Below are 21,967 nucleotides of genomic sequence, written 5' to 3'. Positions count from 1 at the left end.
TGTATAATAGGTGGAACCAATCATAATTATTTGTACTTAAAGCTGTATTTGAACTAGTATCAGGTCTGTTGTCAGAGCTGATGTAATACTACAACTAATGTATATGAAAATTGTAACATATTACAATGTATTTTAAGAAGCAACATTTTTTGTCTTATTGGGCGGTTAAAAACCCAAGCTTTTTTATATCTTAGATTTTTAACAATCAAACAGCTGATTTACTGTTTACGATCACTGTAATGTTTATAGATTAAAACACATTTTGTATTACATATCGTAAACCAGGCCCCACCTTGAGATAAAATAATTGAGTAGAAAAGAAGTAGGATAAATGTTGTACATATAAAACTTGCATCGCCGTACCATTCTGTGCATCAGTTCAATCAATCAAATAAAAAAAAAATATGATTGGAATTAAAAAAGATACTTTCAGAATGGAAGAGGAAAATTAATTATGAAGAAAAGTATCAGAATTATTAATCAGTTCTAAAGACTGCTGCAGTATCATAAAGTAATTTCTAGAACCAAAGTACACTAAGAACTACTTGTATAAAAATAGGAATTTATCAAGACTACGATAAATGTGAATAATTTTCTATAAAATATAAAATGAAAACAATAAATAATAAAACTAAACAAACAATAGTTTTATTTGCTACTTTTTTTATTTACATGTTAAACACAGTGAAAGAAGGACAAGATTCTAACTAAAAACTTCCCCAGTAAAATACTAACCCACATGTATTAAGAGAAATAAAGGTATAACAAACCAAAAATATCAATTAAATTTGGTATTTGCTGTTCTATTTTAGATTGTGCACTGGGAAACATTTAACTTTAAAATAAGTTAATTAACATTGATGATGTAATAATTTTTGATACACTTTAAAATGCTATGTCATGATAAAAAGATGAAACACTGTATTTTAGAAATATATTTCTTTGTAATTATTTTACTAATAAAATTGGTCACATGAAAGCATGTAACGTCTACCATAATACTCATGATGAGTCAGCACAAATGAAATATCCGTAATTAATCTTTAGTAAACAAGACTAAACTTACCCATCAAACTTTAAAAAACACTTGATTCACATTCCAAAAATAAATCTACCTAAAAGTTTTCTTTCCCTAATGCTAATTTTTTCCTTACCGACAAAGGAACAAACTGAAAAAAAAATTACTGACACGTTTCCTGTCCGAAGAACGACAAAATAAAATTAATTTGCATTTAAACAATGCAATAAACGTTTACACATCTCGTTTGGCGAGAACAATGCTGACCATTTATACTTGTATTTTTGCGGCAAAGCCTCGAACGGAGATCACACACAATACTGTAGAGTTAGACTTTGGACGTCGGGCGGACTGGAACCACCTGGTTCTGTTCGGTGAGAGGTTTGGACGCAGAATTACCTCCGGATCTCCCCCTTCCGCCCCTTCGACCGCGTGACTTTTTCCCCGACCTCTGAGGCATATTCTCTCTCTTGTCGGCAGTTATCTCAAATGGTGAATCAATGTCTGGCGGACCGTTCTGTGTCAGCTGCAAGAAAACATTTGTTTCAAACAAAAGAATAATATAGCGAGAAAAAGGGAAAAGAGGACAATAATTTAACTTGTAGGCCTACTAGATGAATGTGGATTTGGATTTGCATGTGATGCATGGTGCGTATTTTGAGGTGATGTGTGAAGGATACGTAAAAGTGTTATCCTTCACTAGTGTAGTGTACAAAACACTAGGCTAGCATTTTGCCTGAATAAGAAAAGTCTACTTCGATACCTACAAAAGAAACAAATGTTTACACTATACACAATAGTTAAAATATTTCATTATCACTGACACTTTTAACCATAGGAGGTTTGAAAAGAGAGAGTCCAATGATAAATGAATTGAGTCTCTCTTCCCAACTCAAACTCTCCTTGGTGAAAATGCTGTTTACATTCTAATATTTTAACTTTTGTACACAGAGTAAAACCAGAGTAGTAGATTCTTTCTTAATCACAAAATATCATTTTTGTGTACAGTGTAATGTATTTTGTGCTTCTTGGGCCAGAGTGAACTCTTCTCACTCTGATAATCTCACTCTTCAATGAGTTGATGAACAGTTTGTGAAAGTAAATCCACCGTGTAGAAGGTTGTTCACATTGTAGGGATGTTAGTTACCAAAGGTTGTCTAACCTGATGAGGAAGCTGTGAGGACAGCATCTTGTTGGGTTTGACTCTAGCAGTCTGGCCAGGCTGGTTGTTGGTGGGTGGGATGATCCTCAGCACATTCCCCACAGCCTTGGTCCTGCCCTCACGGAACACCATGCGCTGTCCTGCACGCAGATACTCAGGGTGTTTGATGAAGCGGAAGTGGACCACGGCCTGTATCAAATGTACAACACTTAAGATTTTCAAGGTAGACGCAAGTAGTGTTGAGATCTATTATTTCACTAAGGCGTTTGATCGATCCTTGAAAAAAAAGGCAAGGGTGTTACGAACTAAGACAGATGGCGAATATGAAACAAATAAGAATTGGCAAGACACTTTCATGACCGAGTTAGAGCAATAAACATTTCAGTTCAATCGTTATTCATTATTTTTGCTTAGTTACCTTATCACCTGTCCTGAGACACTCCTCAGACATGCTTAAGATGGAGGCAGTTTGTCTGATGCTACCGCAGTGAACTGAAACATAAATAAAACTCAAATCAGTGGCGAACCTTGCTTCATGTGATCGCACTCGACAAAATTGCTATTTCAAACTCTGTACACACCTTTAAATTTAGAAATTAAATTTTACAAGAGAAGGGGTGATAAATTAAGTAATTAATAATTCAAGTCGTTCACAGGGTTAACGAAGTTGCTGTGTATAATTGTGCACACTAATTTGGTAGTATGTAGGGAGCGAGCTGGTGTAGTAACAGAGAGTGGGACTTCGGTCCCTGAGGCCCTGGGTTCAAATCCCACCAAATCACCAATGGATTTTATCTAAGTGATAATACCGCAACCCCTTATTTTAGCCTGAAGTAATATGAAAAACGATCCCAAGCTAGCGTCCTAGGACAAAAAAAATGTATTTATTGACTATGTTAATTGTCCCTAATTACCAAGGTGCACAAAAGTGAAATCATACAAAATATTGTTTTTGATTGAGCGAAGCTCTTTGGGATCAACTTCAATGCAAACAATATAACACCATCACTCAATAACGGCTGAACACATTTCAGCCAAACTTAACAAGACTACTTAGACTAATTATGAGATGGTTTGTAAACATACAAATTTCAATTAGATAATGCTAATGCAATTTAAAACGAACTTAAAATTTCAAATGTTTAACATTAGGCTTATGGGACTAAAGTAGCTATGCCAGTTTTTTTGTTTACAAGAAAAATGTAAACAAGAGAATCATAAGGTATTTCTGAACTTTCTATACTTTTCTTTTACACGTTTTTAAACCATTCCTATGATTTTAATAAACGAGAAAATGCCGTTAAAACATTTTTTTAAGGCGCGGAATTCACTGAAAATCGATAAAATATACGGAACTACTTTCTCAATGCACGGAGCATAAACAAGGAGCGGAGGGATACGGACCGGTGACTACTTTCTTGGGAACCTATTTGTGTTGCCAGCTGATTAGAAACAGCCAATGTTAGAAATCAGGATTTAATAAGCGATATATCGAACCGCATCGAAATCAGTATTTAATCCGATAATACCTCATAGGTTATATTATGTTAAATTACATCGACGGTAAAGTAAGTTATTACACTTATTGATAAAACGCAGATTGAACACTGATCTAATTTAGGCATGTGGGGAGGTAGGTCGGGGTTTATGAGTATTCGTGACTACATTAAGTGTTTTGAAGTAAGGTTAGATTAGGAAGGTAAAGTGTAAGCTATAGGTAGGTGATCGGGTTGTTTATTTGTGTTGCACCATATAATTTTTATCTTTTTGGATTGGAATAGTTGGTTAAGCTCTTTGGGATCAACTTCAATGCAAACAATATAACACCATCACTCAATAACGGCTGAACACATTTCAGTTAAACTTAATAAGACTACTTAGACTAATAATGAGATGGTTTGTAAACAAACCAATTTTTATTAGATAATGCTAATGCAATTTAAAACGAACTTAAAATTTCAAATTTTTATCATTAGGCTTATGGGACTGAAGTAGTTATGACAGTTTTTTTGTTTACAAGAAAAATGTAAACAAGAGAATCATAAGGTATTTCTGAACTTTCTATACTTTTCTTTTAAACGTTTAAACGTTTAAACCATTCCTATGATTTTAATAATCAAGAAAATCTCGTTGGTTATAATTTAATCTACTTTTGCAAGAGGTACCCTATCTGAATCACAACAAGATGTAGTCAAGAGGTAAATTATCTATACTTTTTTATTATAATTTTAATCAATAAAACAAGCATTAGTACATATATTGTTTTTTTTTATTTAGTTAGTTATACAAATATTAAAACAAGTTTTCTCCGTTCAACTGGCTTTCACCGCTTTGAAAGCAATCCTAGTTTAAGATGGTAATCACAAATTCAAACCAAATTACCCATAGCCTGGTAGCGTGAACTGATAGTGGTGGGGTGGTGAAGTACCAGAATCTCTCCCTCAAACTCCCAGCAAGCTTGAGGATTGAGTGCAGGAGACACCATCACCATGCCTTTCCTTATCTGTGACCTCTTGATCTGTAACACAACAGGTAGACATCATGGTCTGACAACATCAACTGATAGTGGTGGGGTGGTGAAGTACCAGAATCTCTCCCTCAAACTCCCAGCAAGCTTGAGGATTGAGTGCAGGAGACACCATCACCATGCCTTTCCTTATCTGTGACCTCTTGATCTGTAACATAACAGGTAGATATCATAGTCTGACAACATCAACTGATAGTGGTGGGGTGGTGAAGTACCAGAATCTCTCCCTCAAACTCCCAGCAAGCTTGAGGATTGAGTGCAGGAGACACCATCACCATGCCTTTCCTTATCTGTGACCTCTTGATCTGTAACATAACAGGTAGATATCATAGTCTGACAACATCAACTGATAGTGGTGGGGTGGTGAAGTACCAGAATCTCTCCCTCAAACTCCCAGCAAGCTTGAGGATTGAGTGCAGGAGACACCATCACCATGCCTTTCCTTATCTGTGACCTCTTGATCTGTAACATAACAGGTAGATATCATAGTCTGACAACATCAACTGATAGTGGTGGGGTGGTGAAGTACCAGAATCTCTCCCTCAAACTCCCAGCAAGCTTGAGGATTGAGTGCAGGAGACACCATCACCATGCCTTTCCTTATCTGTGACCTCTTGATCTGTAACATAACAGGTAGATATCATAGTCTGACAACATCAACTGATAGTGGTGGGGTGGTGAAGTACCAGAATCTCTCCCTCAAACTCCCAGCAAGCTTGAGGATTGAGTGCAGGAGACACCATCACCATGCCTTTCCTTATCTGTGACCTCTTGATCTGTAACATAACAGGTAGATATCATAGTCTGACAACATCAACTGATAGTGGTGGGGTGGTGAAGTACCAGAATCTCTCCCTCAAACTCCCAGCAAGCTTGAGGATTGAGTGCAGGAGACACCATCACCATGCCTTTCCTTATCTGTGACCTCTTGATCTGTAACACAACAGGTAGACATCATGGTCTGACAACATCAACTGATAGTGGTAAGGTAATTTTTTTTCATAATTTGTAGATAGGTTTACAATGTTCATAATGTAGACAAATACTTCAGCTGCCAATCACCATTGATAGACCTACTAGTTAGTCAAAATTTCTCAAGTCATTGAAGAATGTTAAAATAAGTCACATGGAAACTACCTTTGTTATCTTCGATCTTCGTCAAAACTCCTGGATATCTCCTGTGGTAAAGGAAACATCATTGTCATCTTCACATCATGTCAAAACATTGAACATCTCCCACGGTCACGGGAACAGCATTATCGTCTCCCGGAGTCAATTAATAATTAATTCCAATAATAATAATTAATAATAATTAATTAATAATTAATAATAATTAATAATTAATTCACCTTCTATGTCAGTTAAGCAATTAATTTAGCAATTTAAAGCTCCTCGAATAATCCAACCTTTTCACTGTTCCAACCATAGTCCCAGGTGACAGATTAACGGGGTTGCACCTTTTTCTTTGCTTGATAAGTTTTAAACACAGGTTTTTGTGGCCATATTTCAAGTCCTAACAAGATGATTCTAAAATACCAATTTAAATTACAAATAAACTTTTTCAACCAATCATTACCTTGCCTAAGTCATAAAACTATTTAATATCCTGAAATTATACCTTTTTGAGTGCGAAAGAAGCAGTCTGTCCACCTCGGACCTCCCTCACTGCCATCCGCTTGCGGTGGATGCTCTTGACTGCGATGGGGATGAAATGTCCGAGGGGGTCGGGGCCAAGCATCAGTGTGTCGTTCAGACGAATCACTCCCTTTAGGGTAGTGCCAGATACAACCGTTCCAACACCCTGCATGTCAGGAGAAAATTGTTCAGTTTATTTTTTATTGTAACATACAAATGAACTCCGTGTATTCTACTTGTATATTCAGATTTTTTAGCATCAAACTGTTCTTGACTGAAATATCGCTACAAAAAAGGGGTGGGAAAAAGTCTGATGAGCCAACTAAAATAGAGATAAAAATTGATCCCTGCTAAATTATTGTATGTACAAAAGAAATGTTGGTAAGTTGTTTACATTGTCCATTTTTTCTCGATTTGTATGGATTACCAAGAGGTTATAGAGATTGTTTACAAGTCTAAAAGTTGTCCGTTCAATCCCAAGTGGGACCAACCCTGGACCCATCCGCTATTTATCATTAGGTTATTAATGAAGCTATATAACAAAATGTGCATGTTAAATAGTAATAAGACCAGGGCCTGGAATGTTTCCTTGCGAATAAAGGTAAAATATGCCAAAGGCATTGAAACAAAAACAACAAAAAAACTGCCATAGGGTACAGCAACATACTGATAACTATGAACTCATCCACCAAACTTATAACACATTTTTTAAATAGCTGTGTCAAAAAGTTTTTTTACAAATAAGGCTTTAAAATTTTTAAAAGTTTACAAAGAATGTTGCAAGTATAACTTCATCATTTACGGTATTGGGGTGGAAATTTTTAATCTTAATCAGAAAAAAACCCAAGCATAGCATTGACATCCTATCCTATTTCAGCATTTTTTCAGAGAATTGAGAAATGTTAGTTTCCGAATGTGCAAAGCATCACCATTCAACTATTCTTAGTTAGGCTAGGTACATAAAAACTACTTGGTAAAAATTGACCAACGTACAGGAACAGAATAAGTGTCATCAATCTGGAACTCTGCTGGATCGTTGTCATGAGATGCCATCCTTGTTGTCAACAAGTTGAGGAACATCTTGAGCAGATCTAGGTTGTCTCCGGTCACGTTAGACACTTGAAAGATTGGACATAGCCTGAAACAAAAAGTTCTTAGTTCAGGAAACTAATATATTAACTATCTACGGTAGGCCTAAAGTTACCTTCTACTGTCCAACCTAATCCTTGAATTGTTGTTTGGTGGCTGGTTTTATTTAACGTATGGCGTTATTTTCATACGTCCCTTTTTTATACATTTTTATACGTCCTCCTGTTTCAAAATTATGGTATAGGCATCAAAACCCTTCGCCAAATAGACAACTCGAGGAATACAAAGGCAGAAAAATGTTGAGTAAATAAAAACAGCAAGTTTGAATTGGCAAGGTTTGTCAAACATTTACAATAGGCTATGTTAAAATATTGGAAAAACCTTATAAATTTACATAAGTTTTCACAGAAACCTGTAAATTAACTGGAAATAAATTTCTTTAAATTAAGTACTGTTGACACAAATAACCAATTTACCTTTCTGACACAAAGTTGGTAGCGCTGATGACGACGTCGTCGCTGCTCTTGACCATGACGGGCACTTTACGGCAGCCGGAGCTCTTGAGTATCCTTACCAGGAGTCGTAGAGTGTCCTGAAGTACGTTGGGAGGACACATGTCTATCTTGGTGACTACCACAAACACAGGCACGGACAATGCCAGTGCCAGGCCAAGATGTTCCTTGGTCATACCAACAATACCTGCGTTGGCTCCCACCTGACAAAACACAATTAAAATGATTATTGGTTGAAGAATTCAGGACCATATTTGTAGTTTTATTGACCCAAGCCATTTACAGGGGGTAGATGGTAAGGGTTGTGGTTAAGAGGTGTGAGACCCCCCAAAGTGAAACCCACTACTTTCTCTCCTCTATGACTGCCTCTTACAAAGACCAAACACCCTCTATCTAACAGGGCCTTTAGGCCTACTGATGGATTTTGACACTTATATGCCCATCCCGATAACGATTTATAGGCTTTCACTCCCTTCCCCAATTACAGTTGGCTTTCGATAATCTGACACATACAGTAGGACTACCAAGAGGGAATTGGACTACCAAATAAGATACATCATTTAAAAAAAAAACAAATAACCCAAAAAAATCAAATTAGCCTATAATGTCTTATTATACCATAGAACAGTTATCAGTACAGTTTACATTCAACTAAGCCTACCAGTATTGCTTGAGTTTTACAGTCATAAAAGGGAACATTTTTCAATATAGGCCTACCTAAAATAACCCAAACTATGTATAAAACTCACCATAAGCATGCCGAAGTCGGGTGCATGCCCTGTCATGCCAAACACCGTTGTTTTGAGGTAACGCTCATGTCCTGCAAGATCTATGAAGGTGATCACTTTGGACGACTTCTCACAAATCTTGACCCAGTCCAGCGAGCCATGCTCAGGCTTGTTGACAACATTGCCTACACAATACAAGAGTCGTTATTTTCTATGATTTGTGGCTACTAAAGTATACATCCCATCCATATGGATCAGCTGTAACCAATTTCCGTACTAAAAAAGAACATGTTGTATGAGCCGCTCACAGAGTGTGATACAGGAAAACATAATAGTATTTTCCTTCGCTAAAATAGTTGGGTGAGGTACACAAACTCCAAATTTCACCGACTCCAAAAGTAAATTTTTTAAATGAACAGACCAAATTCACAGTCCAAGTGCTTAAATTTTAAATAAACTTTGTTTCACAAACTTCAATGGTTGTAATAAATAAGCAGAGCATTTGACAAACTCCGAAATTCACCTACTCTAAAGTACAGTCTGGCCAGTTGTTGCAGGTTATATGAGCCTTAAGGGTTAACCTATCACAATAACGCAGTCTTTGTACTTACCCATGCTGTCGAAACCGAGTATATCGTTGCCGACTGAACTGGTACGCCCAGACTCCATCTCATGTTTGTGCCTGAACAATTTCAGCCGAGCGTGTCCTCGGCCGTTGTCCAGCTCTCCGTGAGTCAACACACCTAGCAGTGTGGACTTTCCTGCGTCTACATTGCCCACCACGGCAACCCTGGTGAACAGGTTAAGGATATAAGACAGTGAATGATAATGGAATGATAAGTTTGTTGATTAACTTATGGGAAACAAGTGCTTAAGATAAATTCTAATAACATGAACAGATACAACCATTAGACAGGCCCGCGGTTTGTATGTGGTGCGCTACGGGCCCGCTTATGAAAAAACTGAAAGAATAACATGAGAAGGAAAAAAATAATTGTTTTAGGTTGTATGATGCAGTATGCACTCGTCTCTAAACATCATTTTAATACCTTTTTTCCTATTTTTATGGTTTAAACACCTAAAACTAAAAAAGTTTATTTTATCATTATACGCTATTTAATATATTCATTAATTTTAAGAGTGCCATCCAGAAAGTAACAGATGTTTTGCATTGGCGTGGCTTGGGGCCGCCATCTTATAAACAAGTATTTCTACACTCAGTACACATCCCCAGCTACAGTAACTAGCGCATATATCTCTGGTAAATTGTTTGCAATGGAGTGTTAAAATCAGCGCTGTTATTACATTGCCGGTTGCGAGGATCAGTGTAAAGAGGCTCTGGTAATTATGGTGAAAAATCACAAACCAATTTATCACCAAATTGTGATGTTTACAGCAAAGAAGTTATGAGTGAGGACTGCAGGACACAGTGGTGCATTAACATGAAAAATGTCTGAAGAAACGTTCAAGATGAGGACTGCAGTAGTAGGCACGGTTGCCCGATTCTGCCGGGACAGTCCCGATTTCGGTTCCTCGTGCCCACATTTAAGCCTGTTAATCCAGGGGGAGGGGGGCCATGTTCCGAGTTTTCCCTAATCTAAGGTGAAAACCCTGGTAGTAGGCCTAGTCTAGAGACTGACAAACTGGTGGGGAATGCCTATAAAAATCGCCATTTCAAATTATCATGAAACATTTCCTCCGAATTTCCTAATTTGGTTCATAAAATTGTGTAAAAAAAGGTTGCCACAAACTTTGTGCTGGGTGGGTTCTAAGATCTTGACGGATGATCACAATTGAAAATAATTGATAATTGAAAATTGTTGCAGTAGGTACCTACATTTCCAAAAGGCTTACAAAAGTGGAAACAAAGTTGATGTTTAGAGTTAATGGACTACTCACTTGGCTTTCACTCATTACTTCTTGTAAACATCACAAATCTGGTGATAAATTTCAACTGGTTTGACTTTGCCGCATTTCATAAAAACTAAACCATGTATTATATTTGAAGATTACGTAACTGACCTGATCTCCAGAAAGTCCTGTTGCACAACCCTCCGCCTAACCAGATACTGTCCTGTTAGTCCTTGTTCACATTTGCTCTGACGTAGCAGTACACAGTCTGCGTCCAGAGTAGCTGCGAGAGACTGCAGAGTCGCCACTGAGGCTGCGTACTCATCCTCCTTTAGCCCGCTCTCTCCTTCATCTAAAAGTCATAAGCTCATCATAAAAGACATTTCATAAAAATGTAGTGGGTTCCAAGTGAAATACATCTTACATTTTACTTATAGACCTTACCTAATTAGGAAAACTAATCAAATATCGAAACTAGTCGTTTGCCGAAATAAAAAGTGCCAAAACACTAACAGAATGACAAATCATATCAGTTGGGGATGAAAATTAGTTTTTAAGTGTTAGTGTGTAAAATGTATTAAACGCAGTTTGCTCTTTTTTCATTAAGTGAAATTTACAACATAAAAAGTGAATTTTACCTTACTACACACTAGACAAGCATAAATCTAAAACGTGTGAACATCAAAATTATCAAAACTAACTATCAATAAAATTAACCAACAAACATAAATCTAATATATAAAATTCTCGTGTCACAGTGTTTGTCTGCAAACTCCTCCGGAACGACTTCACCGATTGCTATGAAATTTGGTGTGTAAATTCTGTAGGTATGCGAATCGGACGTAAACTATTTCCCGTTTCGAAATTCTTAAAAGGGCTCCGCCCCAGTGGCTCTGGAGTTTCCCATGTTAACCTTATGAGAAATGGAATTAATGAATCTTACGCATAACAGCTGTTTCAATTAAACAAGTTGGTTCTGTTCTATGATGTTCAGTAGCATTAAAGTTACAAGGATTACCAACAGGGTGCAGCACTATTATTTCTTTTACATTTATGACAACAGCTAATTTGCAACCAAAAGGTGAGTGAGCGTAGCGAACGAACTTCAACCTGGAGGCGAGTGAGCGTAGCGAACGAGCTAACCTGAAGGCAAGTGAGCGCAGCGAACGAGCTCCAACCTAAAGGTGAGTGAGCGTAGCGAACGAGCTCCAACCCAAAGGTTAGTGAGCGTAGCGAACGAACTTCAACCAGGACGTGATTGAGCGATGCGAACGAGATCATCTTGAAAATTAAACGTAACGGTACTTTCTTTCCATCGGTCTGTCTTAGGGGAAACCTATAACTTAGGCGATACGAAGTTCGCCGGGTCAGCTAGTTAACTATAAATGTTTAAGATAGTAACCTAACATATTACATCAAATTAAACGTGACAATCCGCTTAATATAACGGCACCTCGTGTGGTGGTGTTGACACCCAGGAGGCATGTGGTTGCGAATTATCAGCTGATTAATAGTTTTTTTACATTAGATGTTTATGTTTTATGTTGTGGTAAATGTTAGTGTAGAGGCTAATTTGTGGTTTTAAGAGGAAAAATTTAAACTAATTAGGTTGTAATTTTTCATTTCATTTCATTTTTCATAGTAATGCTTTCAGATAGAACCAAGCAGATTAAATGATTGATACTCGTGTTGGAGAAACCTCTTTATAGCACTAGTCAATGGTCTTTTGTCGGATGGGTTAAAAAACCTAGTTCTTATAAATAATTATTTGCAAAAAGAATTTATTATATACTCACCGACTCCTACGCCAATATCGACGATTGTTTCTCCTCTACCATCTTCGATTCGTTCTTTGATCATCTTGAGGAGCAATTCATACTGCTCTTCATTTGGACTCACCAGAGCGGTCTGCAAAGTGACGGCAAACCAAACATCAATAGTAGTAAATATTACATTTGAACTCAGCTAAATTATGAGTCTAGAATATCACAAGGTAAACCTAGGCCTACATTAACTACCTAGAATATATCACTAAACCCGCATTTACATGAAGTCGGTTTGGCAGGCAGGTTACCTGCCACAGTTAACTTGAAATACACAATAGGCAGATAACCTGCCTGCCGAAAGACCTTGTGTGAACGTGACTTTTAATGTTAACAGACTGTAGGGTGATTGCATAACTAGGGTATTTTAGTTATAAAACCATACATTTATTTATTTATGCACGGTAAACATCATTTTATATAATTATCCTAAATTAAACCAATGGGCCTTGCACACTGGGCTACTATAAGTTAATTTCACTTATAGTTGGCGCTTTCACATTCGTACATAATAGGCCTATGTAGCCCAGAATATAAAAGTTTTAAAAGAGCATACTTTTTGGTGGTTAGCCTATACGGTATGTAAAATGATGTGGTGAGGTGGCTAGTATGTTGGGTAACCGAAAGCTGTATGCCCAAGCCACCACATTTTTGATAAACGGGAAGCGCTACCTAACCTGCAGCCTCCCAACTACAAACTAGCCCCACAACTACAAAGGTCTAACTTAGAGGACAAACATAGCAACCCTGGTGGAGATGTTCAACTAGCCTAGACACCACTAACAAATCCATTCTATAAATGTGACGATTATTTTGAGGCTTTAAAAGGTTGAAAAATCATGTAGTGCATGGACCCAATGATATAGGCCTAAAGGTAGGCCTATGCCTAATTTTTATTTACCTTTGCATGGTTTGCTGTTTGGACTTGCAGTTTTGTTTGGTTTGTTTTCCTTTTTATAGCCTATTTAGTTTTAAAAAGGTTTAAATACCTGCTATTAAGCAATCCATTTAATTATTTAGTTATAGTATTAAATATTTAGTTTTATTGTACTTTGACGTAGCCTATTGTACAAACTTAATGGCCTGATAAAATCTTTGAACCTTTGCACCTTCTATTGTTAAGTTTAATCTTTGTTGAATTTATTTATTGTTATATTTGTTCTATTTTAACCTTATTATTGATGAATTATATTTATATTCTTTAACTTTTTAATCATTTAAGTACGGTAGGTAGGCCTACGGTATCAAATTTATTGTTCAGTTTTTTTCATGTAAACTTACTTATGCATTGGTTAGGCCGTTGGCATGTATAAATGGATATTAAGTTACCCTAGTTTGTTTTGTCTTTAACAGGTTCGCTGCGGGACGTCAAATGGTAGTGTGTATTCCCAGTGTGGCACATCCCGCAGCGTCGGACAAACCCGATTGCCGCGTGTGATTGGCTTTCCTGCTTACGAGAGTCAACATAATTCGCTAAACACCCACAGATAGCAGCGCTGCTTGGAACGTAGCCGGTCCCATTGGAATTGTATTGCCAAATAGAGGAAAAAAGACTGGACAAAAAGTTGATTTTTCAGCTTGCCAGACGGGTATTTTAAGGGGAAATTTACTACCAACCTAAACCACAGCAAAATGCAAGTCACACACTACACGCTAACGTGGTATAGGTTCGCTTTTGACCAACGATAGAGCAAAAACAAAGATATACAAAAGGCATTGCCGAACGTTCCCGATCGGGTACGGACGCACCATATGGGGGCCGAGCACTGTACCCAATCGGAAAGGTCCGCACCCAACGTTTTAATGTTATCTATTTAGTTTAAGTATTTAGTCCAAGTTATCATTTGTAGATTTTGAGAGGTTAGTAAGTTTAAAACATCCTTAAATCAAAGTGAGGAACTACTAAAGTACGTTTATTTGTCTAATTTGAAATGAAATTAAGTTAAATGAAATGTCTTTTTTGCTTTTAACATAAAAAAAACGCACATAGCAATCGTCAATGTTAATTATATCATAAATTCAACGATGCAATGTCGAGCCTAGACTGAAATGGTTTATTGAAAGCATTTGCCAATGCTACCATGTAGCCTATCACCATAATGATAATGATGCAATCCATAGGTCTGGTACATCACCTAAGTTAGATATTACCCCTACGTAACTGTCATATAACTTAGTTAGGCTAGAATAGATTTGGTTGACATGACTTAAAGTGGCCTAACTTACACTTTTTCAGCTTAAAGCCTTTTTTAATAATCATGAAAATGGTAAAGGGTGTGATGTACAATGAATTCCTTGTTTCTCTAGGATAGGCCTAACCCAAGTACAAGGGTGGCTCTGTTGGAACTAAGTCAATAAATAATTAAACATACCTTGGCTCTTATGCTTGAATAATCTGGTTGAGGACTTGGAGCATTCTCAGCTGCTTCAAAAAGGTTCGCAGCACTTTCTGCTGTATTAGGGGTCTGATCAACAACCCCTGCCATATTGAACAATCACAGCAAGTCTTAAAATTACGTGAACTTTAAAGATTAAAATTACAACCACTGTACCAAAAGCAAAATATGCTAAGTTGAGCTTATGATAATTTTTAAACTGAGATTATGTGAAGAAGTATCAGACAAATTCTACGTTACATGATTGCAAAAAGCGTACACAAAGAGGGTAAACAATTAAGTCTTGTACTGAAATTAGAAACTGATCACGACCACCAAAATAATAAGATCCACAAGGAGCTCTGAAAGTCAAAGTTCCGAAAAGTCTTTAGTGAATTTTTACCACGTCACAACTGCACGGCACATTCTACATAAATATCCAAAATGAAAGCCTTCTATTGCGACATATCAACACAATTGACAGTTCTTCGTTTGTTTATAAATTAAGCTTTACCAAACATACACCATCGTCTGCTAACGCATTAAATGTCAACCATCATGGATGTTGTGATTGCGTCACCTTGGCCAACCAACCAGCTGCCTGCGTCAGCGAATTGGAAATTTCTGATTTTGTGTTGCAAGCTTCAAAGGCCTGTAGTAATGAATATTGATCAAAAGCAAAGGTGATAGAATGGGTGAATCCATGATGACCACCTTAAACTACAGACCGTGGCCTTGTAGAATTGGCAACGTCGCAAGTGGTGTTGTTTAGTGGCAGACGTCCCATAAGATAAAATTGCAGACAGGTGATATCAGCTCATTAATTCACAAACTTTATTGATTTAAGTTTAAATTTATGAACATACATTTACTAAAATAATATTGAAAATATATCATTCAGAATTAAAAACCAAAAAAATGTGAATTAAAAAACTATATCAATACATTTTAAGCGGAGTCAATATTGTCATATTCCAGTAACCAATCTTTCGTAAATACACAAAAATACCATTAGCTGCCTTCGATTGTGTCGAACCTGCGATTCTATTGGAAAAATTGGCATCAATTGGAATCTCAGGACTTGCGCTGAAGTGCTCATCGGTTGATCATCCTATATGAGCAACCGATTCCAAGTCACTGAAAAAACACAAATTCAAAAACTGAAAGAATTTCATCAACAAAAAAAACTGATCTCCAATGGCGTCCCCCAGGGATCTGTTCTTGGACCTCTCCTTTTCTTGGTCTATATTTTATTTTATTTTATTTTGCATGCTACAAAACAGAATACAAATCCCATTAACATTGCAGCACTATTCTAATTTGTACAAAAAATTGAGAACATGCTATGAGTTCATAAAATTGAATAAAGTGAATCGTTCATAGACTAAGAATAATAAATATTAATTATTAAATTACAACAACAATAAATAATAGTAGCAATAAGTAACAATAAATAAGAGTGACTAAGAATTACGCAAATAAATAAGATAAATAAATAAGATAAGAAACAAAACATGAGACACAAGATAACTGATGAAGGTGAGAGAAATTAATAACATTAACCATTATGTGAGATTAAAGATTTTTTATAAGAGGCTAGGCTCGAGTTAAAAATATCAACGTTGTTTGATATTAAATTATATAGTCTCATCATTGTGTTGATAGGTGATTGAGCCCCTAGGCAAGTCCGTGAGAAGGACGGACTGAACAACGCGCGGGCTCTGGACGAGGGTCGGCGAACAAGGAACGTTAAACGAGATAAGAGCTCGCTGTCATCAACCTTATCATTGAGTAGTTTGTGTAGAAAGATAAGCATCCCCATATCACGACGTTGCTTTAGACTGACCATTTCAAACAAGTTTAAAAGAGTATGGTAAGATACATCAAATGTGAAGTATCCAAACTTCTTGAAGAATAAATATCTAAGGAATTTGATTTGTATTTGCTCAATCATGTCGACAAGATAGGTTTGATGAGGATACCACACAGTTGCTCCAAACTCAAGTTTAGGCCGTACCAGGGTGCAATATAAAAGTTTGAGACTGTAAATGTTGGTTATAAAACTTCCTGATCTGAATATGAAGCCAAGAATTCGATACGCTGATCTACAAGACTCAATTACATGATTAGAAAAACACAACTTGCTATCAATTGTAACACCAAGATCTGTGACACTACTTCGACTACCCAGTAAATTGCCATCAAATAAAACAAACAACATCTTTATCTATCAAAAAACAAAATCTTATCAAAAAACATCTTATCTAAATATCAACAACATAACAGATACTGTTCCGCAGGACAGCGTCTACCTCTTTGCGGATGATACAACGTGTTGTTCGTAAGGGGGACTGACGTCGCGGCCCTGGAGGCAGAATCTAATCAAAGAGCAAATGATCTGGCTGACTTTTTTTCCTCAAACAAACTCAAATTAAATTCACAAAAAACAGGATACATCCAAACTGCAAAAAGACAAAATTTAAAAAAATAATAGGACTCCGAACCTATTAATTGCAGAGGATCAAATTCAAATTTCAAAAACTGCCGACTTTTTGGGAGTGAGATTGGACGATAAATTGAGCTGGGATGCACAAATAAAAAAACTGGAGGGGTCAATGGCTCGAGGGGTCTTTGTACTTCGAAGAATAAGGACCTTCGGAAACCTGGCTCTCTCTAAACTTGTGTATTTTGGCCTAATAGAACAACACATTTCGTATTCAATCATCCTATGGGGAGCTGTGGAGAAGAATATTGATCAGATCTTTGTTTGGCAGAACATGGCAGTAAGAGCAATCTTGGGCATGCCACCTCGTGAACAGTCCCTTCACTTTATATCTATGAATCAGATTGCTATATAAAATCACAGAACATTAAACCAACTTTTACAAATAACACTTACAACACACGAACAAAGGGCACACACGCAGTCCAACAAAACTCACAAAATTTGAACACAGACCAGATTACATGGGAATGAAATTGTACCAGGCCCTACTGAAAAAATTACTTGAAATTCAGAGCTTAACAAAATTCAAATCAGAATTTAAAAAATATCTAGTGGAGTTAAGTTTACAGGACATAGACAGTTACCTTAACGGTGACAAAAATTAGTTTTAAGTTGGTTATTCTTTGTATTAACAGAAGGACCTGTCCAATTCCTTAAGGCAAAGGACTGCGGACGGAGAGATCATGTATCATGTACGTATGAAATATTTCAGTTTACTATAATCAATGGTTCTACTTCATGATGTGTATTATATAGCTCAGTAGTAATGGCATTGCTGAATTAATTGTATCAGCAGACAGCTGGTTTTTTTCTCTTACAGCTGACATTTGTTATTGTTTCTTGTTTCTTCTTGTTTAGTTTAGTCATTAGTGGACAAATGACCAGCAATACCCATCAATACCATGACTTAATACTATTTGTTAAAGTTAAGTTAAATGATGTAAAATATTAATCACCATCATTTTGATTTCATATTTTATTTATTGCTAATGGATTTACAACAATTTTACAGTATAATTACTTGTGTATTGTGAGAAGCCATTACGACTAGCCTTCATTTTTAAAATTGGAATGGATCGGATCTTGCTAGTTGCTAGATGGAATTTGGGAAAGAAGGTTACTAGCGGACTGCTACCGGAATAAAAATAAGGTTAGCCTAGTTCATACTTTATTTAGGCTACGTGAAATGTTTATGCGAGATTTACAATACAATCTAATTAACTATTTAAAGAAAAGAACTGGAGACTATGAAGAGTAAGTTAATGGTCAGCTGAGTTATTTCAAAACCTTCATATTAGCCTAGGCCTATCTTCATAAGTAGCCTATTTAAGGATCGATCCTGTTGATTGTTTATTCTATTATAGTTTATTTTGGTGTATATTTTCATCCACTCATCAAAATCTATAGCAAGTAGGCTTCAAATAGATTCTTGATTCTTCTTGAAATATATTAGCATCTTTAATAGGCTAGGCTTAACTTACTGCCATTACGGTTGCTATGTTTAGCAAACCACTAGGCCAGCATTACACCCATTAAACCTAACCTTATTGATAAGCCTAAACTTTATAGGCTAATGATTTTGAAGATAAGTTATCCCAAGCCTGATTCATAATTATTGTGATTGAGAAGCTCATTATTTCTTTGTGAATTATAAAATGTTAATCGAGATTCATTTTCATTAACATAGACACATTAGGCCTATCCTAAGGATTAAAACACTATTAGCCACGATTACTAGAAAAAACCCGGTATGGATCATAAACATCAACAAATGACGTTTTTGGCCCGAAAATAAACATTATTTATCATTGGTTAAATGGAACTGCTAAAACATATGTTCAATGCTATTACTATAGGATTCGGGCCAACAACGTCATTTTGTTTATGTTTATGATCCATACCGGGTATTTTTCTAGTAATCGTGCTATTAGCCTAACTTACTCTTGAAAACCACCAATTGCGTTACTAATCCTACCTGAACAACATTAGGCCTTGCCTTTGAACGTGTAACAAGCAATTATAAGGATCTAAACTTAAGCTTTACCAAACTATAGGCCTACAAAAATTTAGCTTGGCAAGTTAGGCCTGCTAGCAAAGCAAGTTAGCCTAAACGTTTATCAAAATAACTTATGTTAGCTTGTAACTTTGCCGTGTAACATTGTGTTTCTGGTCCATCAGGCATAGGCTAATTGAATGCTACTGTGTTTAATTTTTTGCAACCATTATGTCGCTTAAATCTGGAACTAGGTCAAGGCTTTGTTTATTTTAGTTGCTCATTCTTTTATCTCTTATTTTCAGACCAATGGCTAACTTACATGTGAGGTGCTGTGTCCTCATGGGCTAATTTTGAGTGGCCTAACACCGAAGCTCTTAATAACTTAACTCCATCAAAGTAGCAAGATTGGTAGCCTAATGGTAGGTACTCATCTTATTCATTGTCTTAAAACATAAGATCATCTTACTAAAGGCGGTTTCACACTGGCGTCCACGGACGATTTCTTCGTCCGTGGACGGATACTAAAATAAATCGCTGCCCATGTTATCAGATGTTATTATGTTAACATGGTGGCCCATGTTATGTTCACACCACGCATTGAAACATAACCACCATCCGCGGATGCAGAAATTCGTCCGTGGACGAATGGTGGAATCGCTCCGGGAGCGATTTTTCTAAAACGTCCGCGGACGCCCAAGCTCGTGCATGCGCACTGAGCACCAAAGCACTTGTAGCGCAGCGCGAGCGCGGCATCTGTCACTCCCCTCAGTCTGGGTTACAACTCTAGAAATTTATAGGGATCACAAGAGAAAGATAAAGCGTGGTTCGAAATTGCGACTACACTCCAAAGAGATAGTAAGTAGGCCCTATCCTAACCAATAAACATGTATACAAGTGTCTTGTAGGGACATAAATTTCTAGAAAGCTCAAATATAAAACAAATTAATGTAATATTTAAACAGACTCAGAATAAAATTATCTATATGTTAGGACAGATATCCCAGTACAACATATCTTTTGTGTAAAAAACAGTTTGTTTTTTTTGTCTTTGTCTGCTTTTGTTTATGTTATTTTCAATAAATAATTTGAATGACTCCAGCGGTTTAACTCTGCTATGTGGCTAAAGGCAGCAAACATGTTTGTGAATAAATATTGGTTTACTATTGTAGCTTTGGTCTTTTGGTTACTGACGATAAAAGGCTTCTCTGATAATATTGGAAAATATCTTCGTAAAATATGAAAAGGCAAATCATGATTAAGTTAGGCATCAACATGAGTACGTTTATCGTACTGTATACAGCTGCCTATTATAAAAATGATTATTTATGCACCATTTATATAGCCTATATTATTTTCATAATTATTTCTTGTTGAATAGCCAACATGCATGACCAAAATGGATTTTAGCCTATACAAGGTGTCTGTAAAGTCCTTCGCCAAACTTCATTTTAACATGGTTTATTGGGTCAAAATAAGCAAAAAACTATCCTGTGGACAAAGGTCCTATCTCGTTTCATTTACCGGCTGTCGGTACTTTTGTGTACATAAGTTCTAATAACTTTAAAACCAGTTGAAGTACCAACTTCAAACTCAGTAGTAAGTAAGGACTAACAGGTAGTTTTTTGTGGAGTGTCAAGTTTCCGTCTCTTACTATTTAAAATGGTGGCGATTTTTGCACTTTTATACCACATTTTTATTTAGTTTTTTTTTTACTAACACTTTTTTACTTACAAGACTTTGAGTTAAGGAATAAATATCATTGGGACAGTAAACAATGTGTATACAAATTTCAACTAACATTTATAAATGTATTTGTTGACAAACATGAGTGGACGTTTGAAATGGAGCTCGCAATGTGAAGGAGGTGCATAGCATCCGTCATTCATTTCATCATCATTTTATCCGTCCGCGGACGATAATTATCATCCAGTGTGAAAACGCCTTAATTATTGCTCTATCTTCTACCAGATTGTGATTTAATTTGTGGGTATGAAAGAAAAACGTGTAGTTTGAAAGAGACATAAACAATCGCAATGAGTATATCTAGTTTCAAAGCAGTTTGTCTGTTGCTCAAGTAAGAACCATGGGTCAGTAGGAACTATGGACTTATTTTGGCTGGGAAATTATGTCGTCACGGTTGAGCTCAAGCAACCATAAGTTCCTCGCTTTTCTGTCTTGCAAGCAGTGGGATGATGTAAGGCAAGTTTAAGCGGACCTAAGTTAGATGTAGGATAGGCTAACCTAACCTCATTTGCATTTGATATATTCTTAACCTGTACCCAACTGGCTATATTAAAACTTTGCATAAAAGTACCTAATGGAGGTAGGATTTAATTTTATTTCTTTATTATTGAATACGGTACGTAAAAACATTGAACCATTTCTTGATTGATTTCAAGATTGAATTTTTGACTGCACTAATTGCCGCATTAGTGCAATGAGTTTTGTAATTGGAGCCGAACGCTTAAGTAAAAACTGTCTCTAAAATTCAAATTGTAGGGTTGGGAATTAGAAATTTCTATACCTACATAGATTTGCCATAGAGAACAAGGGCCTACGTTTTTTAGATGTTTTTGTGATGATAGCAAGCTTACCTGAATTGGAATCTAGTCCAATCTGGCACATTAAATACAAAAAAATGTCACTGACAGCTTTTTTGATTTTTTGAAAGAGCCGACTCTCTCTTTAATTCTTGCCTTTATTAACAATGCTATCAGACAGTGAAATATTATATTATTAGTCCAC

The 21,967-nt window shown here is 36.4% G+C and overlaps 1 protein-coding gene and 1 long non-coding RNA gene across 2 annotated transcripts; one reads left to right on the top strand and one right to left on the bottom strand.

The window, feature by feature from the left end:
- Positions 1-623: 623 nt before the first annotated feature.
- LOC128993942 (GTP-binding protein 1) lies at positions 624-15,304 on the bottom strand. The gene is made up of 12 exons (XM_054418088.1): positions 14,718-15,304; positions 12,319-12,430; positions 10,694-10,874; positions 9,283-9,461; positions 8,693-8,856; positions 7,908-8,146; positions 7,336-7,480; positions 6,326-6,508; positions 4,563-4,698; positions 2,599-2,672; positions 2,181-2,369; positions 624-1,544 (listed from the first exon to the last, which is right to left on the bottom strand). Exons 1-12 carry the CDS (start codon positions 14,829-14,831, stop codon positions 1,347-1,349), a joined length of 1,914 nt encoding a protein of 637 aa, XP_054274063.1. The 5' UTR covers positions 14,832-15,304; the 3' UTR covers positions 624-1,346.
- A 2,811-nt stretch (positions 15,305-18,115) lies between these two features.
- On the top strand, positions 18,116-21,401 carry LOC128993868 (uncharacterized). The gene is made up of 3 exons (XR_008490844.1): positions 18,116-18,376; positions 19,525-19,641; positions 21,318-21,401. It is a non-coding gene; the product is annotated as an uncharacterized LOC128993868 (long non-coding RNA).
- Positions 21,402-21,967: the final 566 nt, after the last annotated feature.

Source organism: Macrosteles quadrilineatus, unplaced genomic scaffold, assembly GCF_028750875.1.
Source record: "Macrosteles quadrilineatus isolate MER2022 unplaced genomic scaffold, UCM_ALF_1.0 Scaffold_1__1_contigs__length_201487025, whole genome shotgun sequence".
In the NCBI taxonomy this organism is placed as follows: domain Eukaryota; kingdom Metazoa; phylum Arthropoda; class Insecta; order Hemiptera; family Cicadellidae; genus Macrosteles; species Macrosteles quadrilineatus.
The sequence above is the reverse complement of the archived record's forward strand: the minus strand, read 5'-3'. Positions and strand labels throughout refer to the sequence as shown.